The 13950-nt window shown below is 44.0% G+C and overlaps 1 protein-coding gene across 1 annotated transcript; it reads left to right on the top strand.

Moving 5' to 3' along the window:
• Positions 1-3514: 3514 nt before the first annotated feature.
• Positions 3515-11454, top strand: LOC139364702 (beta-1,3-N-acetylglucosaminyltransferase lunatic fringe-like). The gene is made up of 7 exons (XM_071101681.1): positions 3515-4081; positions 8448-8496; positions 8807-8909; positions 9026-9179; positions 9323-9574; positions 9687-9772; positions 9910-11454. Exons 1-7 carry the CDS (start codon positions 3650-3652, stop codon positions 9974-9976), a joined length of 1143 nt encoding a protein of 380 aa, XP_070957782.1. The 5' UTR covers positions 3515-3649; the 3' UTR covers positions 9977-11454.
• The last annotated feature ends 2496 nt before the right edge of the window (positions 11455-13950 follow it).

Genomic DNA, 13950 nt, shown 5'->3' on the forward strand with positions numbered 1-13950 from the left:
GCTCCACAGCACTTAAAACCTCAGACTGTGGTGAAGATTCACCTTCCAACAGGACAACGACCCTAAGCACACGGCCAAGACAACGCAGGAGTGGCTTCGGGACAAGTCTCTGTAATCAATTTTAGAATAAGGCTGTAACGTAACAACATGTGTACAAATCAAGGGGTCTGAATACTTCCCGAAGGCACTGTATGTGTCTGTTCATAGTCAAGAGCAGCAAATTTTGTCAAATGCTGAAGGGGATGTGAAGCGAATATGTAAATGAAATAAATAGAAAACGTATGAGTACAGGAATTGCCCAGAGCGATATGCAGCCTCTTTACCATGTACAGATGCTTCCTATGACGCACAGAGCAAGGTGAAACTGTAGGTAGTCAGTTTTATCAGTGAGTGTGCAATCTTTCAGCGCTGAGTGGATGTGTTTTGTAAGTTTCAGTGGTGAGAACAAGGCATTAACAATAAGTGGTCTGACAGAGACATTTTTGTGGCTAGACACAAACATAAAAAACAACAGTAATATTTCTCAAACTGACCTCAGAACTGACGGGAATGATTTACCTCCCCTTTGTGCATCCATCCTACAGTAAATTAGGAATATAAATAGCACCCTTCTAATCATAACCACCCCACTCAGGCCCCCCAGGCCCTCTCTATTCAGATCCCCAGAGATGTTCAGAGAGAGATCAAGCGCTGTTGTGTTTATTGGTGGGTCTGTGGGCACTCTCTGGTGGAAGTGGGATACTCTTTACAAAGGGGATTTCATTTCATTGGAATTCAGCGGTAACATCGTTAGAAGGGCTCAGGGATGGAATGGGGTGCTGTTTAGTGTGGTGGGTAGTTTAAAGGGAATAGAAGGTTTTATGTTTCTGTTGTTGCTGTCAGTGGAGGGAAGATAGGAGCAAAAAGGGGGATGGCTGGCATAAAGCTGGTATAGAAGAAGGACTTTCACTTAGTACATTTCACCCGCCATTTTAACAACTGTCATTGTCCCAGAAGTCTGACCAAAAGCCTTTTTAGAGGTGGGACGAATCTCCTGCAGAACCAGGAGAAAGAGCCTGTTGATCCAAGAAGAATGAGGGCCAGGGAGACAACCCCCTATCCCTGGTTTATTATATTTGTTTTTTATCTGCCTTTTGGTGAGCAGTTTTAAAAGATGCACAAAAGAACTTGTCCGTAGGAACAAATCGAAGTGAAAGGATAACTTCTCAGCAACGTTTTGTGATTTTTGTTTGATAAAAAGCCCACCTTTCAGTTTGTTTATAGGGGTATTTAAGGAGAAAGGCTTATTGGTTCTTCTCCTCCATTTTACAGTGTGTTCTCTTACTGGTTCTTCTCCTCCATCTCACAGTGTGTTCTCTTACTGGTTCTTCTCCTCCATCTCACAGTGTGTTCTCTTACTGGTTCTTCTCCTCCATCTCACAGTGTGTTCTCTTACTGGTTCTTCTCCTCCATCTCACAGTGTGTTCTCTGACTGGTTCTTCTCCTCCATCTCACAGTGTGTTCTCTTACTGGTTCTTCTCCTCCATCTCACAGTGTGTTCTCTTACTGGTTCTTCTCCTCCATTTCACAGTGTGTTCTCTTACTGGTTCTTCTCCTCCATCTCACAGTGTGTTCTCTTACTGGTTCTTCTCCTCCATCTCACAGTGTGTTCTCTTACTGGTTCTTCTCCTCCATTTCACAGTGTGTTCTCTTACTGGTTCTTCTCCTCCATCTCACAGTGTGTTCTCTTACTGGTTCTTCTCCTCCATCTCACAGTGTGTTCTCTAACTGGTTATTCTCCTCCATCTCACAGTGTGTTCTCTAACTGGTTCTTCTCCTCCATCTCACAGTGTGTTCTCTAACTGGTTCTTCTCCTCCATCTCACAGTGTGTTCTCTAACTGGTTCTTCTCCTCCATCTCACAGTGTGTTCTCTTACTGATTCTTCTCCTCCATCTCACAGTGTGTTCTCTAACTGGTTCTTCTCCTCCATTTTACAGTGCGTTCTCTTTTGGCTCAACCATGTCAGGTAAAAAAAGAGGACTAGAAGTATAAAGGTTGTATCCATACCAATTTACTCTGGTTTACTTAGCTCAACAATAGAAGTGGTGGGGTAGGGCTTTAGCTAGACGACTTTGCAAATAAGGACAGTCCGTGTTGGACTATTCTCCATATGACTTTAAAGCTAACCCCTCTAACCAAAATATGATTTCACATGATTCACATGCTTTTTCACATCAAACTGTTTTTTAAATTTATTTATTGAGAAACATGAGATTATAATTCTCATCCAATAGTTTGATTGGTCCATTGGCCATTCTCTGGTCTGAGACTGAGACTGGTGGGAGTGAGTGTGGGTATTCAGACCTGTCACTGCCAGCTGCATGGCAGTCGGTCTGCTGGAACTCATGTCACGTCCAGGGGTCAGCCACCCCACTGGTTGAGAGACAGAATTTAAATAACAAGGGCTGAGGAATTGCCAACTGTTTAAAGCCCTTAAAAGGTCAATGCAGAATAATTGCATTTGCTTGGCTGGTGAACAAGCTGTCCACACTTGGCAGAATTTGAATAAATTCACAAAGAATTTCAATGAGGAGTCCAACTTTTTATATCTGAGAGACATTTGTAAGACGTGGAACGTAGCCAAATGTTACAGAATCCACCGGTTCAAAATGGAAGTTTCCAATGGTAGGCCTAATCAATCATTGTAAACTCAGAAACCTGCTCTGTAACCAAACAAACAAAAAAATCACAAGGATGTATGTATAAGTAGCCTAAATATTATCAAGATTTATTCAATTAGGCACCATCTCTTGTAGATTGTGAGGCTCTGATGACAATCACAAACAGGCCAACTAAAGACAGATAGGGTTGTTGATTATTCAAGCCTACTTGAAAAATGCTACTTTTCACCACCAGCAGCTGCAGACAAGGTGCTAACTGAAAACATGAACAATGTCCACCTGCTGCTTTCTTAGAGTAAATATGTCCCTCTTATCTGTAGCTGCCATGGGACTTCCCTGATAAGGAAAACCTTAGGATCTGATGCCACCCTTAATCTCCTCCAGATAACAATACTTCTTTATTCAAACGTCTATGTCACATGCTCACACAGCAACATATGTTTATGTTATATTTACCAAATTACTATAAAGGCCTAACTATAGTAGATTCAAGAACAAGCAAAGGGCCTATAGAAAATAGTTAAGGCGAAATGTGAAAACTTTGTCGGGCAAGGAATTCAAATGTAACAAGGGGCTTACAAAAATGTATTTCACACACACACACACACATACACACACACACACACACACACACACACACATACACACACACACACACACACACACACACACACACACACACACACACACACACACCCTCCAAACGTGGGCGTGTCTACGATGTAGATCCCGCCCGGGGGGAGAGTCTTTTCTCAGCGTCCCCACAATAGAGCGCAATGGAACATTACAGACCGCCCATGAGGCGTGGCTAGCTTGGCGGGTAGGTTATAAAATTGTGTTAGAACAAAATTGCATTGTATTACAATAATGCAGACGCACGGGAAAGTTGTTTGATTTTTTTTGTTCATTCTGGAGAGAATTACTATATGGACTTTCAATATACGTGATTCTCATTATACTACATGTTGTAGTTTTGAAATATATCAACATGTCGAAAAGTTCTGGTAAGAAAACGGTTATCTCTATAACCAGTGCAGGATTCACCTGCCTTCTGTTGCTCTTGGTGGTCGCGCAGCATCAAAGAGTTCAGGTAGATGAGGTTCCAAACCAGAGAGAGATGGGGACGCGCTCACTCCAGAGCACGGACACCTTGGCTACGGACGGAGTGAAGGCTGCTCAGCAACAGGTCAACTCGGAGGCGCAGGAAAAAAAAGGATTCTCTGCGTATTTTTCCAAATTGACCCGGGGACGGAGAGAGGCGGACAAGCCTGCAGGGTCCGCTCAGTCAGCGACAGATGCCTCCCCCGCAGAGGACATCAGTGCAGATGACATCTTCATCGCTGTCAAGACCACAAAGAAGTTCCATCAGTCTCGACTGAATCTCCTTCTGGATACCTGGATCTCTAGAAACATGCAGCAGGTAAGCCAACACTACTACATCAGAAGAATACGTTAATTTGAAATCTTCCATGGATAAAGTCTAGAATGAAACAATCACATATTTTCACTAGGTTTCCTTTTAGTAGGCTTAGGCTAGGCAATTTACCATAGCACACAATGCTTTTACAAAAATGGGCAAAAGGCCTAATTTTCTCCCATCAAAGATGCTTTACAACAACCCACCAATGAGAGTTAAGTGTTACTGCTGACCCACTGAAACATCTGTCCCACTCATGTCAGGTGAGGTAACTGTTTGTTCCCAAACTGTCCATATTACCCTCTTAATTATTCAGAGTTCCTTAGGCTCTGTCACTTTGTATTTTGCCTTAAGTGATGCCCCTGAGAACACAGGGAGCAATTTCAGGACTCTGCACCCCCTCCTTTTCCCCCTCTCTCTTTTATCCCACTCTTTTGGGTGTCCCTGTGAATGCCCTGGTGCAATGTATGTCTCACAGCAGCAGCTCCAGTGCTGTCCCCTTTCCAGGGTCTAACAAAGCGTCTTTCTGAGGGGGGGAAGAAAAGCTTTCCCAGCCCCCTTGTCTCAGCCGCTCCATGGGAACGTGGGAGCTGAGTCTGGGTCAAGCAGCCAAGGGATGGGAGAACGGGGGCTTCGTTAAGGGGATGCTTGGGACAAAGGGGTGCATCTATAGGGAGGTTTGTGCTGGGAGTAGCACGCTGAGTTTGAACATTCAGTCCTGAGAACCAAGCTCTTTTAGACTGGTGCACAAAGGCAGTCACAGCCATCGCCGAGAGGAAACCGAGGCTAGTCAAAGTGATTTTATCCACTACCCAGAGTTGTCACGCATGTTTTTCAAAAGTCAATTAAATTCTCCTCGGGCACAATCACACATTCTTTATCCACCTTCTTTTGGGTACTCTTCTCTCCATCCCAAGCCAAACCCCACTCTGTGTTGGGCGTTTTGAAAATGGCAAGGTTAGTCATGGCAACACTGTCCCTCTCTCTGTATGCAGAGGAAGTGGAGTGCGTTGAGTCTGTTGCCAACTTTGAACACATAAGATGCATCACATTATCAAATACATTACAAAATCCAATACATTATCAAATATACACACACACGCACACACACGCACACGCACACACACACACTCTTCAGGACAGGTTTATGCTCAGGAAGATGGGCTGTCAATAGAGTATGGGGAGTTGAGTGTGTTGTGCTTACCGTAGTGGATGATGTAAGTGAACTCTCTCTCTCTCTGAGATGGGTTAACAGCAGGGTTTAATCAGGCAGCTGGTGGGAGCCAGTGCAGGCATAAAGGCCAGCCTGGGCCCACAATACAAATGGGAGTTCCTGGAGGAAGGCTGACAGGTGGCCAGAAGTTAGAGAACAAAGGATGGTTCTAATGCCAGTCATAGGAATCCGGTCCCAGCACATATGGACATCTGCACCCAGGTTAAATGATAATGCTCAACTGACGAACACCTGTGGAGCTCAGCTGACTGCATCCAGTTGATCATGTCTGTAGCTGGTATCTGAAGCTGGTAGAGAGATCATGGCATTCTGCCAGCAGGTGAGGCCTGACTAGAACTGTGCACTGGTTCACTGGGCAGATCAGAGCCCTGATTAGTATTTCCAGCACAGGATATACACTTTCTGTTTCCTTAAGCCAACGGACTTGCTATCAGATCATGTTTATATGTAAATAGAGAGGGTAGATCCAATCTGTGATTACCATGATAGAATTGTGCCTGTGGCTTACTGTGTCTGGCAGAATAATATATCTGATTTAGTATTATGGTCAGAAGTTTGTTTTTTTATTACACCAAATTAAAGAAGTTATTGGGGGGGAAATTATTTGGTTCAGAGAATCGTTGTAGTGAAAGGCCCAATTGTTTGTTTTTTAATGAGTCATAAGTTAGTGAGTAAGCAAAAGTACTGTGACATAACATGATAAATACAATGTTTTTTTTTATTTTTACAACTTGCTATTATGCACGGGTTGTTCAAATAGTAGGCCCTTGTTTCCGGTGTTTCAGCAGATTTCCCCCCTGGAACAATGCAGCTTCCCTAGTGAGTGAGCCTCAAAACAATGAGAGAACAAACTGTGCAGCAACAGCATTCTCTGGCTAGTAGTACTCTGTGCTCTGCAGTATATAACTAGCAACCAAACACAGGTTGAAATCTAGCTCTAAACTACACATCAATGGGCATTATAAAGGTATTGACTTTGATTGTATCTGGACAGGACAGCTGGTAGCCTGGCATAGTGGTTTGATATGCATTCCATTTTTAATTGAGATTATATTAATTCGCCAGCACTCCCAAAACGAGCGTCTGTACGTCTGGTAGTTTGGAGAAGACTTGGCTCCGTTGTTGAGTTAATCAAATAGCCCTGCACAGTATGAAGGAATGAGTGTGTGAATGTCCAGCTGGTCAGAGTGGGAAAGTGTCATTGTGTGTCTGTAGGTGGCCTGTTCTCTGTCCAGTACTGTAGTCCACACTCCAGTGACTTTAGTGCTGTGCTAAGGGGAAGGGAGAAAGCGGCATGGTTGAGTGAGGGGGGTGGGGGGGTGTAGGTGGTTGTTGGAGGGAGATGAGTGGAGGGGGGTGTAGTCCGTGCCCTTCCTTCCCGGGGATCTTGAGACAGCCAGCCAGGCACCATGCTCAGACTGGGCCGTGCCAGGCCTTTCTTTAGTGGGGAGGAGTGCAGTCTCCCCTCACCCCCCCCCCCCTCCCCCAACCCCAGCCCTCATCTGTGGTTCAGACAGTCATCATAATAAATGTTCTATTCTCCTCACGGGACAGGATTCATCAAACTACGGGGGTAAATAAATTAGTATTCCGTTTGAGTGATAACTTTTCTTTAATGTTTCAGTTAAGACAAAAGACATTTAGCCCTTTGGAGACTTCTCTTTTAGTTAACTGCTGCAGCTGTATGCAAATACAAGCAAACATAGTTAGAATTTACCCAGTGGAGGACTTTAACCAGCATGAAAACACCCGGCATTGTTCTATTGAAGAGGGGCAGCGTATGGGGTGGTGAGAACGGGGGATGGGTAGGGGCTTGAAGTGGGGGTGAATGACCACACACAGATTTCGATTTTACTAATCAGCAGTGAGACCCCCCCCCCCCCCTCCATCAGCCCCTCTCGACCCCTTTCTGTCAGTACCCGGGCCGCTCTGGCAGCTGCCTCAGTGATTAGGCTGTCCATTCAGCGGGACTTAAAGCAAGCAGCGCCAGCCTCTGATCCCTTTACCAGTGAAACCACCACCCTTCCTTAAACAAACACAGGCCCAGGGCCTTGCAGCATCCATCGCACAACATCTGCTCCCAGTTTGTTGTGCAAACCAATCAGATAAATCTTTGGCACCGAGGGCAGATAGTACTGAAGTGTAGAAATGGGAGGGGAGTTATTAGAAAAGTGAATGTCTTTGCCTTATCGCCTTCTGGCACGAACTCAGCCAGCCCCATGGTTAAGATACAGATCTCAGATGGCTGTTGCTGCTCAACAGTCAGAGGCAGCAATCAATTAGTGGGAATGTGGGGTTGGTTCAGTTATTAGCTGTTGGGAGGTCGCGAGCAGCGAGAAAGGGAAGGAGGGAGTGGGGCTGAGTGAGCGCTGCTACCTGGCGTGTTGGGGCACGAAAAGTAAACGGGCAACGGGCAGACACACACACAAACAGGCAACGGCAGACACAAACAGGCCATGGGGGCCCTTTCATCAGCCCTGTCTGCCTGGGGGAGGGCTGCCTAGCACCTGCTAAGCCCTACCCACCATAAAACAACTCCTAATCCCTACCTGCTCTTTTAAGTGTGCCACTGAGGCTGCCTTTTGTTGTTAACTAAACACCAGCCTGCAGCGTTCTAACCTTGACAGCTTTATTCTTTGGCTGCCAAGACCTTACTCTGTGTCACACAGGTGGTGCTGAAATGATCGTTGGTGATGTCCCCATTGATATCTGTATGATGGCCATCGATTTCTAGTCAACATGTTGGAGCTAGGGAGTGGGTACAGATCCAGAATGGAATTGGGTCTTAAGGATGTTGGGGGTCCGTGGGGGTTGCCTCCCTCTTTGTTCTGTCTGGGATACTTTTTTTGGGGGGGGGGGGGGGGTCTGCACAGTTGCTATGGAGAGAGGGGAACATTGCATAAGAGGTCTTTATTAGAATATGGCTTGTTTAACGCCATGTGTTTTCCACATGCATAAAAGACTGCTGATAGATGGTCATCACACTGAATTTGCAGTATGGTGAACAAGGACATCAGACATACTGTAGTTTGGAATCCAGCTGACTCTTGTGCCACCACTTGTTCTGTGAGGGGCTTTGATTTCATGGATTTCTACTCCCACAACGTGATCTGATGTATTTTCCCTCCTTTTCAGACATATATCTTCACAGACGGAGAAGATGAGGAGCTGAAGAAGAAAATGGGTGAGTTTAAAAAAAAATTTTTAGAAACATTTTAGTTATCATTTTATATTTGTCTTAACCTGAACAGTAGCTGGGATTAGTTCACCATTAAATGTCCAGATTTGATAGTGAGAAACCAAGCCCCTATTTTAATCCCCATGGAATTTGTTGCTTTGAGCTCTTGGGGCATGTAGTCTTAGTGGCAGATGGGGTTAAGGCTCTAACAGCGCTATAGCTACAATTACTTGCATTAGCTAGCTTGTAAGGTACTAGTTTGTAACTCACTATCACCTCCCTCACTATTAACTCACCTCCCTCATTGTTCCTACAGGGAGTCATGCCATCAACACCAACTGTTCAGCAGCACACAGCCGCCAAGCTCTATCCTGCAAGATGGCTGTGGAGTACGACAAGTTCATTGAGTCTGGGAAAAAGTAAGTGTCTATTTAAAGTGCTGCATTTACCCAGGCTGTATGTCATTCTAGATTTGATATTGATTATTGTTCTAATTGAAATATTAGAACGCTTGAACAGTGTTTTCCCCTCTTAGGTGGTTCTGTCACGTGGATGATGATAACTACGTTAACATGAGGACTCTGGTGAAGCTGCTGTCCCACTACCCCCACACCCAGGACATGTACATTGGCAAGCCCAGCCTGGACCGGCCCATCGAGGCCACAGAGAGGCTAGGAGACAACAAGATGGTAGGTGGACTTAGCCCTCCTGGCTTATAACAACTTATAACAACTTTTCAATTGGTTATTAAAAGTTTGAGATGCTTCAGAAGGGTTGCATAACAACAACAACTTAACATGCTCGTTGTCTTTTTTCTTATTTTATTCCCCAGCGACCAGTAAACTTCTGGTTTGCTACTGGGGGAGCCGGCTTCTGTGTGAGTCGAGGCCTGGCTTTGAAGATGAGCCCATGGGCCAGTGGCGGCCATTTTATGAACACGGCAGAGAAGATTCGTCTGCCTGACGACTGCACCATCGGCTACATCATCGAGTCGGTGCTGGGGGTGCCTCTGACCCGCAGCAACTTCTTCCACTCCCATCTGGAGAACCTGCAACAGGTGTCCAGATCTGAGCTTCACAAACAGGTGAGATGGGCATGTGTGTCCGTCTGTTGTTTCTGTGAGAATAGAGTTTCAGCATTTATCTGAACTTATTGGGCAGGGGTGCTAATTTCTTTCTTGTATTTGCTTATTCCAGATCACATTGAGTTATGGAATGTTTGAGAACAAGAGGAACATCATCAATATGAAAGGGGCTTTCCCAGTGGAGGAAGACCCATCAAGGTGAGACATGACCTCTGCATGACAACTAATACACAAATGGCGATCCTACTCTACCTGAACTATCTTGACTGTAAGGAGGGTATATATTTTTTTCTCTGTTAATCTAACCTCCATGTCTCTCGCTCCTTGTGTTCCAGGTTTAAGTCTGTGCACTGTTTGCTGTACCCAGACACCCCTTGGTGTCCGCTTCAGGTTGCCTACTAGGTGACCGGCTCCTTTGGTATCCTCGTCCCCGTCGTGCCTCGGTATCTGAAAGGCTGGTGGGGACCCGTGTTTGGTATCAGACTGTGATGTCACTGTATTTTTGTTTCAGTGGCACACGGACTCTGATAGTTTTACTGGGCTGCTGTGCGGCCCGCCTTGGGACATTTCCTTCCTGTGTGGTGTCTCGGCTTCCTCCCCTGGCATAGGGGCAGAGGAGCCAGGCAGGCACTTAGTGGGAAGGAGCTTTCAGCATTATGGCTTTGCAGGCAATCAGTGCTTTGTTTTAAATGTTGCTTGTAAATGTATTTGCAATTCTTATAGAATATACTACCTATATATCCAAGCCTTTTGCCAGCTTTACATGATTCATTTGTTGAATTTCCGCGGAATTATTTCCCTTATTGCTCAATTTCTTTTAGTTTCTTCTGGGTTTTGGAAGCCATTCAAGACAATCCTTTTAGGTTCTATAGAAATAATCAGACGGTCAGAATTTCTGAGATTGTGGAGGAAATGGTTTTCATTTTGGGATTTTTGGTTGTAGTTTTATTTGTTTTGTTCATCTCAGACTCCGGACAAAAACAATAATATGAAGATATTTTGGTGCTTTTTGTTAATGATTTGTCAGTGTTATTACTAATATGATTTGAGCTGGCAGAAGGCAGTTTTCCGAATGTGCCGTCAGGTTATAAAATCTGAGCTATATCCGGAATAAGCACTTTCTCCCTTATTGATAGTTTTAAATGAATGAATTGACGTCCTCAGATATGTTTCACAGCTGTGTCAAAACCCCCAAAAATATCAATATCTCTAGATTTGATTGTATTTAAGAACATTCCTTGCATTTGATAGAATCAGGGAAAATAATATATATATCTTTGCTATAGATTTTTTTTCTGTTACAATCAACTGTTGATTTGTTTGAAGATGGTCTTCTTTAAAAATTGCACAGCTGGGTTTCAAATTAACTTTTGCTTGCTCTTGTGAAGTAGCTAAATGACCTCCAACTCTTCCACTGAGTTTATTTACTTTAGATTACCATCTACACATGTAATACTCTAATTTTTTTGCACAAAATGGATTGACGGAGAGCCATGTACACCAGTGTAATTTATTCCTCAGTGAGTATGCGAGTTGGTTTGAAATTGTGCTTTGCAAGAGCAACACCAGTGTTTACACACACAGAGGTGCTCTTCCTCTGTAAATGACCCATATTGGGTAGGTTTGTATATGTTGATTATAAAGCAGTACTTGTGTACTGTGGCTTTTTCTGTTGAAATGCTAAATGTGTATATTGCGGATTAGAATGTAAATGATTTTAACGACCTGGACATGTTTTTTACTGCTTGTTGTACCTGCGCTAAAGGGCTGTTATTTATCCTCCAGTGTCTGGATGGTTCTGTTTGCTTCTCAGGGAAGCCACCACTGTGGTGCCTGAACATGACGCTTTGAAATAAAGTTGGATAACCACTGAGAAACTATTTTTGTTTCGTATTTTGTTTTCATTCATAGCATGAGATTACAGATCGACTTCTACATAAAAGGTTAGAATGGAATAAACCATCCTTGACATTTTTAGTGTGTGTGTGTGTGTGACCAAAATCAGCCTATTCAATCACGTCATTATTTAGAAGGGATGAAATAGGGTGTTGTACCTTTGTTATGGTTTTGTATGTAAACCGTCTGTTAGAAGGCACACCCAGGCATGACGATTAAACACCACCATTGTAAACTCCGTCATCTCTCACAACCATGCCATAGAAAAAGGCTGTATAGAAATGGCAATGCCCAAATTCTAGAGTCTAAAGCCCTGTGCTTGTCTCACTAAATAAAGCATTTAGGCAAACAACCTCTCCCAGTGAGTCTGAATGTTGGCCGAGGCCCAGCGTGTAAATTACACTTAAAAGCCACAACGCAGACTTTATTTATTAGTCTACAACACTGGGTATGGGAAAGGACATTGTTGCGGTCGAAATGGATTGCGAGGAAATAAACAGACTCCGTGTGGAACCACCGTTCTCCATGTGTCACAATCCTAATTCCACTGGTTGTGATCAGACGTGACATTCCTGTGTTTCTGACAGACGGAGCCACTGCTTTTCTTCAGACATTAGAATTCTATGCAAAAGATGGAGGAAATCATTCATCACACAGTGTGGGAAAACAGTTTGGCAATGAGGAATTGTGGGTAATGCATTGTACCCCTCTTACAGTACATTAACAGCCCTGCCTGATCTGAAAGATATTAGACCCAACGTCCATCACTCAACCAATGCAGTCTCACCTATAGCGCAGAAAAGCTTCTCAGAAGTTTCCATCCCTCTAGGTTAAGAAGCGACTGACCAAGGTAACGTTTCTGTAACCCTGTGAGTCAGACCAGACTTTGGAGCCCAAAAGCTGTAGGAGATCACATTACTCTTCAATTAAGGATTTGTTATTCATGAAAAAAACTTTGTTTTTCGAAGTGAAAAATCAAACCGCTCTCGGTGCCGAAGAAGACATGTTATTACGAGGACACATCCGCGACTTACCCCTTAATTGTACAAGAGTTCATATACTTTAGCCATTTTGATGCTGTTCACATGGGTCCAGTGCCAGTAAAGGAACCCGTTCCTTCTTCTGGGTTAGTCTGGATAAAGTTTAACCTAACCAATAGCCACTGGTTAAATGGATACGGTTACTAGTGATGGCTTTAACATGCCTGTGTCATATAATACATTTCACACCTCCATAAAGATTGGGGGTGGGGGGGGCAGTTATCATTTCATGTGTCACTGGAGAGGAGAGAACAGAGAGAGAGAGCTTGATGACAGATGTCTGTTTGAAACTGAGCTTCCGACACATTAAGGGCCTGTAACTTTTCCCACTACATATCACCAAGCCAAGCTACGATTATGGCTTTGTGGTCTGGATGTTTTCTCTGGTAATTTGTCTCACATGCTCAGCTTCACTGACGGGTCCTTCATCCCTTCACATGAAATGTTTTCTAAATGGACAAATGACTGTAAATCAAAAGATTAAAATATGCTTTGAGAGAGAGGACTTCCATTCAGTGGGACTGTAGCCTGAGTGTAAGAGACAGACAACCATAGACGTGTAGTTACAGACACAACAGAAGGTGACAGATGACAAACAGAAAGACATGTAACTGGTGAGAGGGTTATCAGAGAGCAACAACAGGATGCTACAGCCCATCTCTTCTGGTGACGAGACATAATGTTGAAATAGAACCGGGGGTGGTGTTGTGCCACATCCTGTTATCACTGATAAAGGCTTTAGGAACCAAACCAGTCCTCTATCCAAATTCCGTTTTTAAATGATGAATTATCCGCATAGTTGTTGTTTCCCCACACACTGATGCCAGTCGACACTCAATCTCCAGTCTTCCTTGTGTTAGCTTCTCCAGAATCGTGTCAGTCGAACTGTCTGCCCTCACCCTCGCCGTACTTGTGGCTTTAACCCTGGGCGTCAGTCATCATGAATAGCTGATGTATCTAGACTCTGTCTGTCTGCTCTGCCACCCTTTAAACGATAGTTAGTCCTGAGAATTCCCATGTGGCAGTTGACATGAATTCATAAGTACTTTAAACACACATGGACTTAAAGGTTTCCTATTTGTTTTGACTGGTCCCCTCCACTTCAGACGCTACAGACGGTCTGAGTTCCGCCTTTTCCCAGACGGTCCATTTAATGGGTGCTTCCTGTCTAAAAAAAGCTCACAACCTATTTGAGAATGTGTAGGCCAATAATAGAGCGAGTAGGGTTCCAAACATTACAAATATAACTATATTTAAATCATGAAATCCCCCCCCCCCACAAATGTGCAATGTAAAGGCCAGAACAACTGGTGGCTTGATAATGAAATGTGAAAGCAAACCTGTTAAACACTCTTGAGGTAAGGTAGTTTGCATGTTGACTCACTCGGACTCATTTGGTGGACACATTCATCAGTTAATCCAACGATAATTTTATCTACA

This window comes from Oncorhynchus clarkii, chromosome 13, assembly GCF_045791955.1.
Source record: "Oncorhynchus clarkii lewisi isolate Uvic-CL-2024 chromosome 13, UVic_Ocla_1.0, whole genome shotgun sequence".
Lineage (NCBI taxonomy): Eukaryota > Metazoa > Chordata > Actinopteri > Salmoniformes > Salmonidae > Oncorhynchus > Oncorhynchus clarkii.